Genomic DNA, 17,114 nt, shown 5'->3' with positions numbered 1-17,114 from the left:
ATCATCAGGTATTTATTTATTGGATGAGGGATTGCACCTTTCTGAGTTTGAACAAGTTCTCGTATTTCCTTAAGACCCGGAAGGAGGCCATTGGACTCAAAACGTCAGTGCCAGCTTTCAGAGCCCAATCATTCATCCTGTTGCTCTATTATCTCCCTGCAACCTATTTGCCCTTCAACTCCCCACTCCCTTCCATCCAATTCTCCTGTTGCCTATCTACACCAGGGACAATATGCAGTGGCCATTTAACCATCCAGCATGTTGAAGGTGTGAGAGGAAACTGGAGCACCCAGAGAGGATCCCACGAAGACACAAGGAGAACACACAAAGTGCACACGGGCAGGTTCAAAACCTGGTCACTGGAACCACAGAGACCGCTACACCACTGTGGAACTTCCATCCAACAGGATTGGGAATTTCTGCAGTAGGCCATGCCAAGCCATTGGACATAGGGATATGAATATGTAAAGGCTCACTGAGGCTGTGCAGCAAGGGGCCTCTGAGAGACCTTGAGGCAAGTCCTGCTCATGTCGAGGGTTTCACACAACAAAGATTTTCCTTCAGAGAAGATTAGCTAAGCCTGCAATCAGTATATCAGTGGTTAATGTTAACATGTCAGTTAACATATTAAACCCTGCTTTAGTACAATATGTGTTATATATTTTTGAAAATTGGGAAAATCATGGGATCTGACAGAGAGCCAAGATACATTAGGAGGTTTTTGTATTTGATCCTGGGGTGATTGCAGATTTGCTAGTTCTTGGACAGATGTGGATCCTCTCTGTGTGTCATAGGGCTCCACTGGAATGGTCAGAGAGGCTGAACCTGAAGCACAAGAGGAAATCATTATATGGTTCAATGAAAGGTCATCAGATTCCAATGTTAACTCTGTTTCTCTCTCCTCGGATGTTGCCCCACATGCTGAATATTTCTCGCATTTCCAGATGCAGGCTTTTGCTGTTCATTTACAAAATAGCTGTTGTGCAGTTTGTAAATGTTGACATGTTTAAGGTTGGATGATTTTACTAGATGAGTAAACAGTTTTAAAGTTTTGAGTAATATGTTTCTTCTTTCTCTGCCTTCCTTGGGCACAGCCTTCAATGCCAAACATAGGAGGCTTGTCAATTGGAGGTGGGACGCAGGGCACCATCAAACCAGTTGCCAACTTCAACCCGCAGAGTGATGCTGAAATTCTGCGACAAGCCATGAAGGGAGCTGGTAAGTCCCATCACATTATGAGTAAACAGGTAATCCAAGGGATGCAATGAGAAAAGTTTCTCCAAAAAAAAGAAAAATGGGAAAAGTTTTTCATTTGTGCCACTGTAACTAAATAGTTGTTACATCCATGTACAGAATGGAAGAATCTTGTGTACACTGCCTTATATGTGGCTATCCTTGTGTCAGTGCATGTTTACAGTGCATAAACAGGACTTTCAGGCTCAGTAGCCTATGGCTGCTATGTACCTTCACTCAGGGCTCCATCCACCTTACTAACCTCTTCAACGCCTCTCTCTGTCCTTCCCCTCCTTCCTTGTATATGCATCAAGTCTTCATTCCATCTGCAAGTTCCGCATTCCTCCTTGGATAAGCGTTAGATTTATGGGAGAAAGGAGCCTTCAGGATGAAGGAGCTTGAATCTACAAAATTTGGGAAATGGAGTCGCTGATTAAAATTAAAAGTCATGATATAACAGGAAACAAAATTTCTCCCGCTTTCTCTTCCACGCAAAGAGAAAGTGGGAGAAAAAGTAAGAACAACCAGTGAGAGCACCAGACTATAAAGACTTTAAATGGTGAAATGATCCAAACACAGGCTCTTTGGAGGTCGTAAAGAACAGAGGCTAAGTTGAGGAGGGTAACAAAGTTTTAGGTTAATGCAGAGGTTGGAATTGGTGATTCGAAGACAAGAGTTTGAATCCGACTATAAGAACTGGGGAATCAACATTAGTTAAGTAATCTGGAATTGAAATATTGTCTGTAATTGTGATCCTGATGCCACCAATTCTAATGAAAACCTCAGTTTCACTAATATCCTTCAGGGAAAGAAATCTCAGACCATAGTGAGTGTGGTTGCTTTTAGCTGCATTGTGAAATGACAAAGCAAGCTACTCAGTTGTATCAAAACTGCTACATTAAAATGTTCTAAGAATAAAACCACCATTGCCAAAGGTAGACCCGCCATTTGACCTTGTAAATGTTTCCCCTTGAACATCTGAGGTTGCTAACTTGGGAGTGTCATCCCACAGTCCAGAAGTCACAAAATTATGTCTTTTAGCCAACATCCATGTTTGGGCAAGTCCTTTCTAACCAGCAGGAGATGGGTGGATCATTGCGGTATATAGTCAAGTATGAGTGAGCATGGGATTTCTCAACTTTCACTCCAAATCCAATCAAACTTCAGGCCAGCAAAGCATACTGCCAATTATCACTTCAACCCTCTCAGCCAATGAATTACTATTGAACAACACTGAGGTAGCCAGGGGAGTATATGTGTACTTGCTAGAAGACATAACAGTCTATCAAAATTGAAAAAAGAGTTGAGGATAAACCAGAAGATTATAGGGAATTTAACCTTAAATTTAGCTGTTTGGTAAACTGTTAGATTATGTGGTGCAAGATACACTTACACAAGTGTTCAGGGAGGCAGGCGTTCATCAGACAGTCTGCACAGATCTCTAAAAGGCAGATGTCATTTCCTCATACCCATGCTGCAAGGCTATACAATGTGTGCATTTTTATAGAATGTCAGAGGTGAAGACTTTGCAGAGGAGATTCACCAGGAGGTTGCCTGGGATGGAGCATTTCATTTAGGAGGAGAGACTGGATAGGCTGGGTTTGTTTTCCTTGGAATGGAGGAGGCTGAGGAGGGACCTGAGTGAGGTATACAAAATTGAGGGGCATAGATAGGGAGATAGTGAGAAACATTTCCACATAGCAGAGTTGTATAAAACCAGAGAACGTAGGTTTAAGGTAAGGTGTAGAATGTTTAGAGGAGATTTGAGGAGTAATTTTTTCACCCAGAGGGTGGTTGGAATCTGAAATGCACTGCCTGAGGAGGTGGTGGAGGCAAGGACTCTCACAGTGTTTAAGAAATACCTAAATAAGCACTTGAATTGTCGAGGAAGGCTACAGCTCAAATGCTGAAAAGTGGGATAAGTATAGATGGGTACTCGAAATTGGACATGGGTGTCGTTCGCCAAAGGGCCAGTTTCTGTTCTGTACAACTTTATGACTCTATAACTTGCAATAGTATTGGCAGCACAGTGGTGTCACTGATGGTGCGGCTGTCTCACATCTGCAGAGACCCACGTTTGACTCTGACGCCCAGTGCTGTCTGTGTGGAGTTTGTACGTTTACCCAGTGAATGAGTAGGATTCCTCTGGGTGCTCCAGTTCATGCTGATTGTTAGGTTAATTGGCCACTAGTGTAGGTGGGTGGTGGGAGAATTAGGGCGGTGTTAATGGACACATGTGGGCCAATAGATCACAGGGAAAGAAGTGGGGGATTAGGTTTGATGGGATTGCTCTGAGAGCTGGCATCGATAGGCTGAAGGATCTCTTGTTGTCATAAAGAAAAAGGTGAATATGAGAAAAGTACAACAAAGGCACGTAGTGTTAACAGCATATGGAGTAAAGGGAATATACACGTGGATAGCCTCTTTGACATTTTACACTCTTCCCGTGAATCCAAGGAACAGCTCAAGGAGCAGAATCCCACCTGTCACCTGGGCAGGTTCCCGCCCACGGGACTCAATATTGAATTCAACTATTACAGATAAACAGCCTTCCTCTTTATATCAGAACTGTTTTACTTGCCTGTATGTTCTTTTGTTTTTCTATTTATAACACTTTCAAACAGATCAGTTCAATTAAAGTTTTCACTGCCCTGCTTCAGCAGTCACCACTGCCACTGGCATCGTTCAGTCTTTCTTGGTCCCCACACATTGTTCTCCCACTGCCCCCCGCAACTTAAGACGCATTGCACTTCCAACTTCTCCCAGTTCTCTGGAAAGGTCATCAACCTGAAACATTACCTCTGTTTCTCTCTCCACACATGTTGTCTGGTGTGCTGTGTACTTCCAGCATATTCTGCAGACTGCAGATGCTTGAATCTGGAGCAACAGACAAATTGCTAGAGGAACTCAGCGGGTTGAAATGATAGTCAATTAAAGTTTTCACCACCCTCCTTGTGTTTATCAAATGTGGATGCACGGGGAGGTCTGAGGATTGCAGGGGAGGAAGCACATTGGGCTACACTTGGCAAGGCCAGAAATTTGTAAGGTAAACAATTTTGGACCTGCCGTAAATGGTAAGATTAGGAAGTCTTGTTAGTATTTTGTAAGAGTTTTAGAGTTTATCAAAGTGGAGTTTATTGTCACAGGCACAAGTACATGTATGCGCAGGTGCAATGAAAATCTTACTTGCAGCAGTATCACAGGCACGTAGCACCAGTGAATGCTGTGTGTACAGATACACAGCATTCACATGAAAAACATAAATTATACAAATATTATACAAGAAGGACAATTAGAACAAAAAAAAGTGAAGTTCATTGTAATGTAAAGTGGTCATAGTGTTGCTATACTGAGGTAGTGGTTAGGGTTGTGCCGGTTAGTTCAAGAACCGAATGGTTGAAGGGAAGCAGCTGTTCCTGAACCTGGTCATGTGGGACTTCAGGCTTCTGTACCTCCTGCCAGATAGAAGATGGCATGGCCCAGATTGTGGGGATCTTTGATGATGGATGTTGCCTTCTTGAGGCAGCACCTCCTGTAGATACTCCCGATGGTGGGGAGGGATGTGCCCGTGATGTACTGGGCTGAGTCCACTACTCTCTGCAGCTTCTTGAGTTCCTGCGTATTTAAATTGCTGTACCAGACCATGATGCGACTAGTCTGGATACTTTCAACAGTACTTTTGTTAGAGTGTTTGGTGACAAACTGAACTTTCTTAACTTAAGAAAGTAAAGACGCTGGCACGCCTTCCTCATGATTGCATCTATGTGCTGGGCCCAGCACAGGTCATCCGATATGTTAACGGCCAGGAATTTAAAGCTGCTGACCATCTCCAGCGCCAATCCACCAATGTAGACTGGTTGCCCCTCCTGAAGTCAACTATCAGTTATTTATATTTAGGTAACCACTGGTTATTTCCTTGGTTGATGAGATGGGAATAAAACTCTACAGATTTAAGAACATTACAAAAAGAGTTAGCAGGTGAGTGGTCTGGGTGGTTCCAACGTGTCACAAATAACGAAGAAACATTTGCTTTTCCTTGTGAAAAAATGTTAGGTGGGATGTTAAGGTGTGTGGGAATTAAATGGAAAGGTGGGATAAGATTGTATTAGCTAATAAAAGGTGTGGGAAGTAAGTTGTATTTGACTTGGTAGAGTATTAGAGAGTAAAGGCGGTAAGGTGATTGGATCGATCCAGGCAAATCATGAAGGAAATTATTGGCATGACATTGATAGGTCAGGTGGCTTTTCTGTTTTGGTTGTGATAGGTTATGGTCGATGCTGCTATCTGATTTTAAAACACGGTTAATTTGTTCTCACCAAACAAAGGTATGAAAGTGCCTTCACTTCTCTGTTCTGCAGGGACCAATGAGCAAGCAATAATCGACGTGGTCGCCAATCGCTCCAATGACCAAAGACAGAAGATTAAGTTAGCATTCAAGACCTTGTATGGCAAAGTGAGTTTACAGTTGCTAGTATTCTTCTGCCATTGTCATCCCTGACTTATGCAGTGAACCTCAATGAATCACAGACACCGACAGTCACAGGGATACAATTCCTTAGACACCGGCTCTCACTGGGGCACGGCCCAGACACACTGACACTCGCTGGGAGACAGTTCTTTGCATACTGACTGCCGTAGGGACACTAATTCACTGGTGTACAATCCCAAGGACTCTGGCCCTCACGGGTACAATACCACAGGCACTGATTTACAGGAGTACATTCCCACTTCTCTCCCTCCCAACACACCCCTTCCCTCTCTCTTCCTCTCTCCCTCCCACCCCGTCCCTCTCTCCCATTCTTTCTTCGCCCACCTCACCTCCTCTCACTCCCACTCTCTCTCCTACCCACACACTCCCTCCCTCCCTCCCACCTCACCCATTCCATATTCTCTCCCACAAACAGAGCTCCTATCACTGTCCCTCTCTCCCAGCCTCTCACCGTCCAATTCTCTTTCCCTTCCACCCGACCAACTCCTCTCTCTCATTCCCACTGTGTCTCCCTATGGTCCACCCTTGTTCTTCCACTGCCTTGTCTCTTGTCCCCTCCCTCCCTGGCGCTCACCCTCTCCCAGGATCTTTTTGACAGCACAACAGGGTACAAGTTTAACATTTCATCTGAAAGTGGCGGCACAGCCTACAAAACACTCCTTCAGTGTTGTGTGTCAGCCTAGAGTTCCTGTTAGAGTGAAAAGCAAGGCTGGCAGGATTAGGGAACCCTGATTGATGAAGGATATTGAGACTCTGGTTAGGAAAAAGGAGGGGATATGTGACGGGTATAGGCAGCTGGGAACGAGTGAATCCCTTGAGGGGTAAAAGAGATTCAGAAGTCCACTTAGAGAAATAGGAGGGAAAAAAGATGACATGAGCGAGCTTTGGCAGATCAGGTAAGGGGGAATCTTAAGAGATTTTACAAGTATATTAAGAGCAAAAGGATATCTAGGGAGAGAATGGGTGAAGCCACAAGGGATGGGTGAGGTCTTAAAGGAATATTTCTCATCTGTATTTACTGTGGAGAAGGTTATGCGAGCTAAGGAATTAATGGATATGAGTAGTGACGTCTTGAAATGTAACCACATTACAATATAAGAGGTGCTGGTGTATTAAGGTGGACAAATCCCTGGGACCTGACCAAATGTATCCAAGGACATTGTGGGAAGTTAGGGAAGAAATTGCAGGGCCCCCACAGCGATATTTGTATCATTGTTAGCCACGGGTGAGGTACTGAAAGACTGGAGGGTGGCTAATGTTGTGCCTTTATTCAAGAAAGACTGCAAGGACAAGTCAGGGAACTACAGGCCGGTGTGCCTAACATCAGTGGTGGGAAAGTTACTGGAGGGGGATATTGAGGGACAGGATCTACTATCATTTGGAAAGGCAAGGACTGGTAGGGATAGTCAGCATGGCTTTGTGCGTGTGAAATTGTGTCTCACAAATTTCTTTGAACTTCTGACCAAGAGAGTTGACAAGAACAGGGCAGTAGACATGGTCTATGTGGACATGGAAAGTATTGTTGAACAGAGCGAACTAGGGGTACAGGTAACATAGTTTCCTGAAAGTGAAGCCACAGGTAGACAGGGTAGCGAAAAAGGCGTTTGGCATGCTTGCCTCGATCGGATGGGGCATTGAGTCCAAGAGCTGGGACATCATGTTACAGCTGTACAAGGCGTCGATGAAACTGCACTTGTGCAGTTGTGGTTGCTTGGGTACAGGAGGGATGGCATTAAGCCGGAAAGGGTGCAGGAAAGATTCATGGGTATGTTACTGGGACTGGAGGGTTTGAGTTATAAGCAGAGGCTAGATAGGCTGGGACTTTTATCCCCAGAACATAGGAGCTGAGGGGTGACCATATTGAGGTTTATAAAGTCATGAGGGGCATAGATAAGGTGGATGGTCACGGTCTTTTTCAGGGTAGGGGAGTCTAAAACGAGAGGATATAGGTTTAAGGTGAGAGGGGAAAGATTTGAAAGGGACCTGAGGGGTAACTTTTTCCACACAGAGGGTGGTGGGTGTGTGGAACGAGCTGCCAGAGGAAGTGGTAGAGGCAGGTACAATTACAACGTTTAAAAGACATTTAGACAGGTACATGAATAGGAAAGGTTTAGAGGGATGTGGGCAAATGGGTCTGGCTCAGGTGGACAACTTGGTCAGCATGGACGAATTGGCCCAAAGAGCCTGCTTCCGTGCTGTACAACTCTATGACTCTGCAGCCTTCTGGCTAAAGATGATAATGCCCCCAGCACCCTAAAGACATCTGAACTGGTAGATTAATTGGCCATTCTAAATTGCCCCTAGTGTACATCAGTGGTAGGATCTGGGGGAGTTGATTGGACTGTAGGGAGAATAAAATGGGATTATTGTAGATGGGTGCTCGATGGTCAGCACTGTGCCGCGGGGCGTAGTTGTGGTCTAACTGTGATTCACTTTTTAAAGGATTTGATCAAAGACCTGAAATCAGAACTCAGTGGAAACATGGAGGAAATCATTATCGCCCTGTTCAAGCCCACCACCTACTATGATGCTTGGAGTCTGAGGAAGGCGATGGAGGTACTGTTGATTAATCTGTTGTCAGTTGTCAATCTGTTGTCAATACAACTGAGGAAATGCACTGAATGTCAAATTTCAGATTGTTTCATTCTGCTGTTCTCTACATCTGGTACCTGCAAGACTAGCATTTATTGCTCCTCCATAATTTCCCTTGAGGGGTTAGTGGTGAGCAACCTTCTTCAACCACTGCAGACCTTCTGGTGAAGACGCTCCCGCAGTGTTGTTGGGAGCAAGTTCCAGGATTTAGACCCAGCAGTGATGAAGGATCAGCGATGTATTTTCAAGTGAGGATAGTGTATGACGTGGAGGGGGTCCTGCAGGTGGGGAATGTCGGTGCAGGATGCAGGCGGTTCCCATGTCTCTGCTGCCCTTGATGGAGGTTGCAGCTTTAGGAGGTGCTGTTGGAGTAGCCTGGGTGACTGACTTCAATGCGTTTTGTAGATGTACACAGTACAGCACTGTGCGCTGGTGATGGGAATGAATGTTTAGGGTGGTGGATGGGGTGCCAGTCAAAGTTGCCTTGGATGGTGTTGGGCTTCTTGAGAATCATTGCCTCTTCAGTACTAGAGAGTTCTCCATCACACTTCTGACTCTGCTGTATAAATAGCGGAAAGGCCTTGGATGTCAGGAGGTGAGTCAGTTGCCAAAGGAAACCCTGCCTCTGAATTGTTCTTATAGCCATGGTATTTATGCTGGTGGTCCAGGTGAGTTTCTGGTCAATGGTGACCCCCAGGGTCATGGTGAGAGTAATTGAATGCTCTAGGTCATACCTGTTGGAGGCAAGGTGCAGCATTATGGTGAGAGAAAGTAAGTAATGTGTGACATGATGATGCAGCCTTGCTTGACACCAGACTGTTGTGAACACGTTGGTTAAGATCACAGCTCGCACGCCATTGTGAAGAAGGTGAACTTCTGTCGACAGCAAAATTTGAGGTGGATATTCTGTAGTCCATACTGATTGGTGAAGTTTGAAGGCTTTGTGAGATCAAAAAAGACCCCATTGATGCTGCTCTCAGGATTTCTCTCAGATTGTCCAAGGTGCTCCCAGGTGGTGGAAACTGGTGGGCAGCCTTTGGTCAGTGGGAGGAGGCAGATCGGGAAGACCCAAGCGATGACTTTCCTCGTCACAGACAGCAGGGAGACCCCTCCGAAGTTACTGCAGTCAGATTTTCCACCTCTCTGGAGAATGGGCCCCACAGCCCATCCCAGTAGCTCCCCTACCAACCTCCCCCACCCCCCCCCCCCCCCCCCCACCTCCCAGCGTGTCCCCATGGGCCCAGATCTGGTTAATGAGGGAGTGAATTCTCTGGGAGTCCAACAAGGAAACTGTATATCCCTGCGGCCTCACTGCTATTCAGTGGCCATCTGGCCTTTCCATTCAGGGTGCCGGCAGGGCTGGACAGGATGAGTTGTTGTGAACAGGGTCAAGGGGGCTCACATCAAGGATAGAGGAGAACTCCCAAACTCTGGGTCCTGTTCCTGGCCCTCCCTCCCTCCCTTTCCCGGCCCTCCCTCCCGCTCCCTACCCTCCCCCTCCCGCTCCCTGCCCTCCCCCTCCCGCTTCTGGCCCTCCCTTCCTCCCTCCCCCTCCTCCTGCTCCCAGCCCTCCCTCCCCCCCCCCCCCCCCCCACTCCCGGCCTCACTCCTGTTCCAAGCTGCACTCCTGGCCCATGAGGAGGGGTGATCACACACTGAGTCAATGGTTGGGTTTTCAGATGGCTCCTGGGGTAGAAGACACGGTTCCACACTTCTGGTCAGTGAACTAAGCTGGACCAGTGCCAGATCGGCACTGGTTGGCTGATGTCTGGTGCCCAGTAAAGTTGCTCCATTCAGCCTCTATACATCGGAATTGGAGAGAAAGGGAATGGAAAATCTTGTGTTTCCCACTACTTTCACATCCCTTGTCAGCACTTTGTTGGCTCTGAGGTATTTCTGAAGTGTGGTCACTGCAGGAAATATAACGTCCAATTTATAGATGGCAAGCTTCCATGCAGTAATGTGATAACAGCAGGAAACCTGCAGTAGTGATATTGTTAAATATTGTCTGAAGGACTGACTCACCACCACAGGACCGCTTACGTCAGCTAAGGGTGCAGCTGGGGCCTCTGTTTAATTTTGCATCTGAAAGAAGCACTTCCAGCAGTCCAGCACTTGCCTGGTGTTGAAGTCGTGGGCTAAGCTGGATTTCTGTGTACCAGCCTGAGAGCAGGACTTGGATTGGGAACCCTCAAACCCAGGAAGGAATGCTCCCACTGAGCCCTCAGCCGCCAGACCTCCGGGAGACGTTAGCTGAGCTTCAGCTCTGACTGGAAAATACCTGTAGGCAGAAATTAAGTTCTGGTTTATCTGTGTTGCAGCCTGCTGTCAAATACCCTGTCAGCAGTTCCAGGATTACAAGAGGGTGCAGGACCTGTGTGGAAGGCCTGCAGTTTCTCCCCATTCCTTCAGAATAGAGTTAGACAGCACGGAAACAGGCCCTTCAGCCCAACTGGCCCATGCCAACCAAGATGCCCATCCAGGCTAGTCCCATTTGCCTGCGTTTGGCCCATAACGGATAAGGTTTCTTTATTAGTTACATGTACGTCGAAACACACAGTGAAATACATCTTTTTGTGTAGTGTGTTCTGGCGGCAGCCCGCATGTATCGCCATGCTTCCAGTGCCCACAACTTCCTAACCCATACGTCTTCGGAATGTGGGAGGAAACCGGAGCACCCGGAGGAAACCCACGCAGACACGGGGAGAACATAAAAACTCCTTACAGACAGCGGCCGGAATTGAACCCGTGTCACTGGCACTGTAATAGCGTCACGCTAACTGCTACACTACCGCGCCTAACCTTCTAAACCTGTAGAATAAGATATCTTCAATGCAGAAATGATTGATTATTACTTGAGCTTTAAGATCTGCGTTGGCCACGCTCCCACTGCCCGGCACGCCTCCCCTCCCACGTTGCCCCTTAGCTAGCTGCCCTCTGACAGATAACAGAAGGTGTTTTGTTTGCTTTCTCGTACTTCTGTTTTGATGTAGAAACAATATCTGGGGCTGTTACTGCAGCCAGGCCTGAGATCTACATCTGGGGAGCCTGCTACAATGTCCAGATTTCGCCACTGTATGAGGCACAAATTACAAGATGTGGAGTAAATGTTGTCGTGGAAACACCGGCACTCGCCACTCCCAGGCTGCCACAGCTGCACTGGGTGGTGTCTTTCAAATGTTGGTGCGTGGAAAATGAGTGCTGTTTTTAATTTTATTTTCAGTTTAAAGGACACACCCAGGGAGTGTTTGTTGGAATAATGTTGTGAGAGATCTACTCTGTCTGCCCTGCGGGTGTTTGGTGGGTCGGAGCCTCACTCTGTTCCTAACCTGTGCTGTGTGTGTGAAATGTTCAATGACACAGGGTATAATTTACAGATTATTGTTCTGGTCTAAAGCCTCGTGTGTCAGAATGGATAAGTCGATTGTTAAGATTAGTGGTCACAAAATTAGCAGGAGCAACAGTTAGCTGTTGTCCAATTTGTCTCTCCGTGGAGCAGTAGCTCCTGGAACTTCACATAAAGATCGAGGAGGTAAAGACATGGGAGGAGATGCGGAGGGAGTGTACCTCAATACAAGCAGGGAAGAAGGATTTCAGTTATGTGGAAAATCAAGACTAGTTGTCACTGTTCTCCTTGCAGCAGAGAAAGTTAAGGGTGGTGCAATGGTCCTTCTGAATATTTTTAGGTTAGAAGTAGATAGGTACTTGTTAAGAGGTGAAAGGTGCCTGGGGTTGACCTTGCGGTCAGATCAGCTCTCATCTTATTAAATGACAGATCAGGGTTGAGGGACGGGTGTCCTGCTCCTCCTCCATGTTCTCTGTGGCTCTGTGAGGTAGTGACCCTTCCTCAGGTGCATTGAACCTCTCATAAAGGACCATACCAACACTGGAGGATGTTGACCCTCTCTGGGGGTAACAGTGGGGCCGCAGGGTAGTGACCCTCCCTCGAGGAGGTGGGTGTAGCTATTGCTGCAGGATGATCCTCTTGGGGCTATAATTGTGCTGTACAATGACATACCCTCAGGGAACAACGGTGATGGTGTAGAACAGGAAACCTGCTCAGAGGGCAACAATGGTGTTGTTGCATGGTGAATCTTGGGGGGCAGTAGTGGTCCTGTAAGATAGTGAACCTCCCTCCAAACTTTTCCGTATTTCCCAGGCAGAGTAATCGCCAGCCTTGTTTGAGGGGTGGGCTAAACAAGGTACAGTTCCCCTGGTCTGGCATATTTGGTAACACTGTTGGCTCTAGACAAGTGTTGGGTTCAGGCCCTGTTGTAGAACTTGAGTCAGGCTGATGTGAGTGTGCATTACTGAGAGACTGAGGCACAGTTGATTGCACTGTCGTTTGAATGAGGTAGTAAACCAAGACCATGCTGTCACTGATGTAAAACATCTCATGAACAGCTGATAACTGAAGGGCATGGTTGTTGTCCCGGTGAACTGGCCTCTCTCCACCAATGCATCATCAAGGGCAGTTGTCAGTGAGAACTCCTGTCAGCTGATGGATTTGCCAAAACCTATATTGCAAAAATAATCCAGCTATAATGCATCCCAGGACTGTAAAAGGCAGTATATAAATATAAGCTCTGTCTTCTGACTTAAAAAAGGTAATCACTTCCAATATTCCAAGAATACTTCCTGCTGCTTATTTCCAAGTTGCATTGGAAAGTGTGCAGAGAACATTTACTAAGATGTTGCCAGGACTGGAAAATTGTAGCAATGAGGAAAGATTGGGTAATCTCTTAACTACAATCATTATAGCAACAGTCATTTATGTTTTCCCCAGAGCCTCACTAGATCAGCATTACTGAAGGTTATTGTAATATTGCCCTGGATGATCTCAGCTAATGGTTCAGGAGTGTACCCTGATGCCAGAACCCACTGAGTCCTCATCAGCAACTATTTATTGTTCTTGTATTGTGTTTGATGACCTTCTCCCTTACTGTCACATAGCACTCTTGCCTCGAGACCATTCTTGGGGAGAGGCTCTGCTCTGGAACTTGAGCCAGGCTAACGAGATAGTTGCAGTACTGAGAGACAGAAGCACAGCTGGCTGTACCATCTTTTGGATCCATCACAAAATACCACAAGGGAGACGATGGGATGATGTAACCTCAGCACTGGTCTAAAAAAACAATGGTTGTGGGACTTTCTGCGGACAGGTAGTGAGCAATTTTATCTGGCAGACACCAGCTCAGGCAGTGCTGTGTTCCTTCAGTTCCCTTCAATTAAGTATTCCTTCAATACTTAAGTATTGCTTCCTACAAGACAAAATTGGGCAGCATGAGTGGTAACGACCCATCACTCCCAGATGAGCTCAACGCCTTTCATGCACGTTTTGATAGGGAGAACTATGACACAAACCCCCACATCTCCGGATGACCCTGTAATCTCAGTCTCTGAGGCTGACATGTGGGCACCCTTTGAGAGTGTGAACCCACGAAAGGCGTCTGCTCCAGACAGCATACTTGGCCGCCTACTAAAGATCTGTATGGACCAACTGGCTGGAGTATTTATGGGCATATTCAACCTCTTGCTTCTGCGGCCTGAGGTTCCCACCTGCTTTAAAAAGGCATCTATTGTATCGGTGTCCAAGAGTGTGGTGACCTGCCTCAATGACTGCCGTACCTTCCGTAATGAAGTGCCTCGAGAGTTTGGTTATGGCGAGAATCAACTGCCTCAGAGGTGAACTGGATCCGCTTCAATTTGCCTACAGCCACACCAGGTCAGCAGCAGATGCGATTTCTCTGGCTCTTCACTCTGCTCTGTGGGCCAGGTGGACAACAGGAGCACGTACATCAGGCTGCTGTTCAGTGACTACAGCTCAGCGTTCAACACAATCATCCCCACCAAACTTATCACCAAACTTCAAGGCCTGGGCCTCTGTACTTCCCTCTGCAAATGGATCCTCATCAGCAGGCCTCTCCTGCTCCTGGCTTCTCCTCCTCACTGACCATCAACACAGGTGCACTTTGAGGCTGCGTGGTTAGCCCCCTGCTCTACTCTCCATACACACGTGACTGTGTGGCTAAGCATGGCTCCAATGCCGTGTACAAATTCATCGATGACACCACTGTCGATGAACGAATCATAGGTGGTGATGAGTTAGTGTACTGGAGTGGGATAGGACACCTGGTTGAGTGGTGCTGCAAGAGCAACCTCTCGCTCAATGTCAGCAAAATTAAAGAACTGATTGTTGGCTTCAGGAAGGGGAAGGAGGGCAAACATGCACCAGTCTACATTGGGGGATCAGCGGTGGAGAGAGTCAGCAGCTTTAAATTCCTGGCTGTTAACATATCAGATGACCTGTCCTGGGCCCAGCACATAGATGCAGTAACAAGGAACATGTGCCAACCTCTTTACTTCCTTAGAAGCCTAAGGAGGTTCAGCATGTCACTGAACACTCTAACAATCTTCTACAGATGTACTGTGGAACGTCTCCTGACTGGTTGCATCATGGTCTGGGACGGCAATTCGAATGCGCAGGAACATGAGAAGCTTCAGGGAGTAGTGGACTCAGCCCAATACATCACAGGCACATCCCTCCCCACCATCAAAAGAACCTCAAGAAGGCCATCCATCATTAAAGACCCCCACCATCCGGGCCATGCCATCTTCTCACAGCTGCCATCAGGCAGGAGGTACGGAAGCCGGAAAGTCCCACACCACCAGGTTCAAGAACAGCTACTTCCCTTCAGCCATTCAGTTCTTGAACCAACCTGCACAACCCTAATCACTGCCTCAGTGTAGCAACACTATGATCACTTTGCACTACAATGGACTTTTTTTTCTTCTAATTGTGTTCTTTGTTGTATAATTTTGTATGACTTGTGTATAATTTATGTTTTTCTTGTGAATGTTGTGTCTCTAATGCTAGGTGACTGTGATGATGCTGCAAGTAAGCTTTTCATCACCATTGTGCCTACATGACCTTGTGCCTCTGACAATAAACTACTTGGCGTGACTTGACTTGGCCAGGGTTATGTGGACTGCTACTCAAACACAAACCCTTTGCTCAGGAGTGAGAGTATTGCTGTAAATCAAGCCAGTACTTCAGTATTGCCACCTGAGTTATGGAACTATAACCGCCCAGACTCAGTCACGGACTCACTTTCTCTGCCTTTCCTCCTATTCCACAGGGAGCTGGAACACAAGATCGGGTGCTCATCGAAATTCTCTGTACCAGGAACAATCAGGAGATCAGGGAGATTGTACGCTGTTATAAGGAGGAGCTAGGAAGAGATTTGGAGAAGGATTTGAAGAAAGACACCAGTGGGCATTTCAAGAGGTTGCTTATCTCGATGTCACAGGTCAGTAACTGGTGCTGATTGGGCTCTGTGGGCACACTGCGACTGGATTGTGGATGTGAGGACTGATTACCAGAGACCACATAAGATAAGGTCTTTATTAGTCACGTGTACATCGAAACACACAGTGAAATGCATTTTTTGTGTAGTGTTCTGGGGGCAGCCCGCAAGTGTCGCCACGCTTCCGGCGCCAACATAGCATGTCCACAACTTCCTAACCCGTACGTCTTTGGAATGTGGGAGGAAACCGGAGCACCCGGAGGAAACCCACGCAGACACAGGGAGAACGTACAAACTCCTTACAGACAGCGGCGGCAATTGAACCCGGGTCACTGGCACCGTAAAGCGTTATGCTAACTGCTACACTACCGTGCCTGCCAATGGGAACAGGCCTGTAGTGCCCTTGTAGTGTAGCAATGTTATCTGCAAAATTCACCAGCCTGGTGATGTCCCATACTGATCCCAGCCACTGAGGATGCCAGGAGGCTTCAGGTGGTATGTGGCATCTTCAGGATTCTTCACAGCTGAAAGATCTGGTTCTAAAACCCCTAAGTCCCCGTCTCCAGCCTGTGGAAGTAGTTTCTCACAACCTGCACTGTCAGTTTCTGTCAACCTCTTGAAAATTTGAACCACACTGCCCTCGATTTTCCTAATTCCAGAGATTATCTTTTTAATTTGTGTAATCCTTCCTCACAGTTTGACCCCAGGGTCCAAGTGTGGTAAATCTGCAGGGTCAGCACATCCATTCCGAAGGTGTGATGTCTGAACTTTTCACAGTGCTCCAGATGTTGTCTAACCGGGGCTATATCAGCAGCTGTGTCCCATGTCCCCCTTTCAAACAGCATGCTGAACTTTACAATCAGTATTCCATAAATGTTCCTACATCAGGGGGTGGTGAACTTGGACATCACCCAGTCTGATATGGTACAGCCTCTCATTGGTTAGAGGGCTTGTTGTTGCTGAAAACTATTCCCAATGTGCTCAAGAAATCCATTACTTTTCTCCCAATCCATGTGAGATTTTAAATCCCCCACTAAGACCATTCTTGCTTCACTGCCTGTATATGTAATCGATCTTTTCACATAAATCTGTCCTTGCATATAATCTATCTTTTCACATGTCCCACTCTTTGTGTCTCCTGCCATGGGTCCGATACACACCTCACTATAGTTAAATGTTTTTATAATCCTTACTCCTACACACAGCTCTGCACTGTGACCAATGCTCTGATCATCTCCCATCCCTAATTTTGATGGCTGCTCCTTCCCTTCTGCCATTTGACCTCTGTTTCCTGTCAGCTTGCTACATCCCAGTCCCAACCGTCTGCAGCCACGGGTCAGTAAGCTTGGCCGGTAAGTTGAAATGCCCCTAATTGTTCGGTATGGTCTGAAGTTTGTGAAAAGAACACTTACCTGAGCCACACAAACTGATTTATTCCACTGCTTTAATATCTTCCTGGCATATTTCTCACCCTTGAGATCCGATTCTGTATG

At 46.7% G+C, this 17,114-nt stretch overlaps 1 protein-coding gene across 4 annotated transcripts in view; it reads left to right on the top strand.

The window, feature by feature from the left end:
* LOC127584623 (annexin A7-like) overlaps positions 1-17,114 on the top strand; it is a 63,022-nt gene that overhangs the window by 29,791 nt on the left and 16,117 nt on the right. For all 4 annotated transcript variants that reach the window (XM_052041438.1, XM_052041436.1, XM_052041437.1 and 1 more), the window contains 4 exons: positions 1,095-1,218; positions 5,592-5,686; positions 8,165-8,278; positions 15,454-15,624. In XM_052041438.1, the coding sequence (XP_051897398.1) occupies positions 1,095-1,218; positions 5,592-5,686; positions 8,165-8,278; positions 15,454-15,624 (504 nt within the window). The remainder of the gene's footprint in view (positions 1-1,094; positions 1,219-5,591; positions 5,687-8,164; positions 8,279-15,453; positions 15,625-17,114) is intronic.

Source organism: Pristis pectinata, chromosome 30 (assembly GCF_009764475.1).
Source record: "Pristis pectinata isolate sPriPec2 chromosome 30, sPriPec2.1.pri, whole genome shotgun sequence".
In the NCBI taxonomy this organism is placed as follows: Eukaryota; Metazoa; Chordata; class Chondrichthyes; order Rhinopristiformes; family Pristidae; genus Pristis; species Pristis pectinata.
This window is presented reverse-complemented; position numbering and strand designations above follow the sequence as displayed.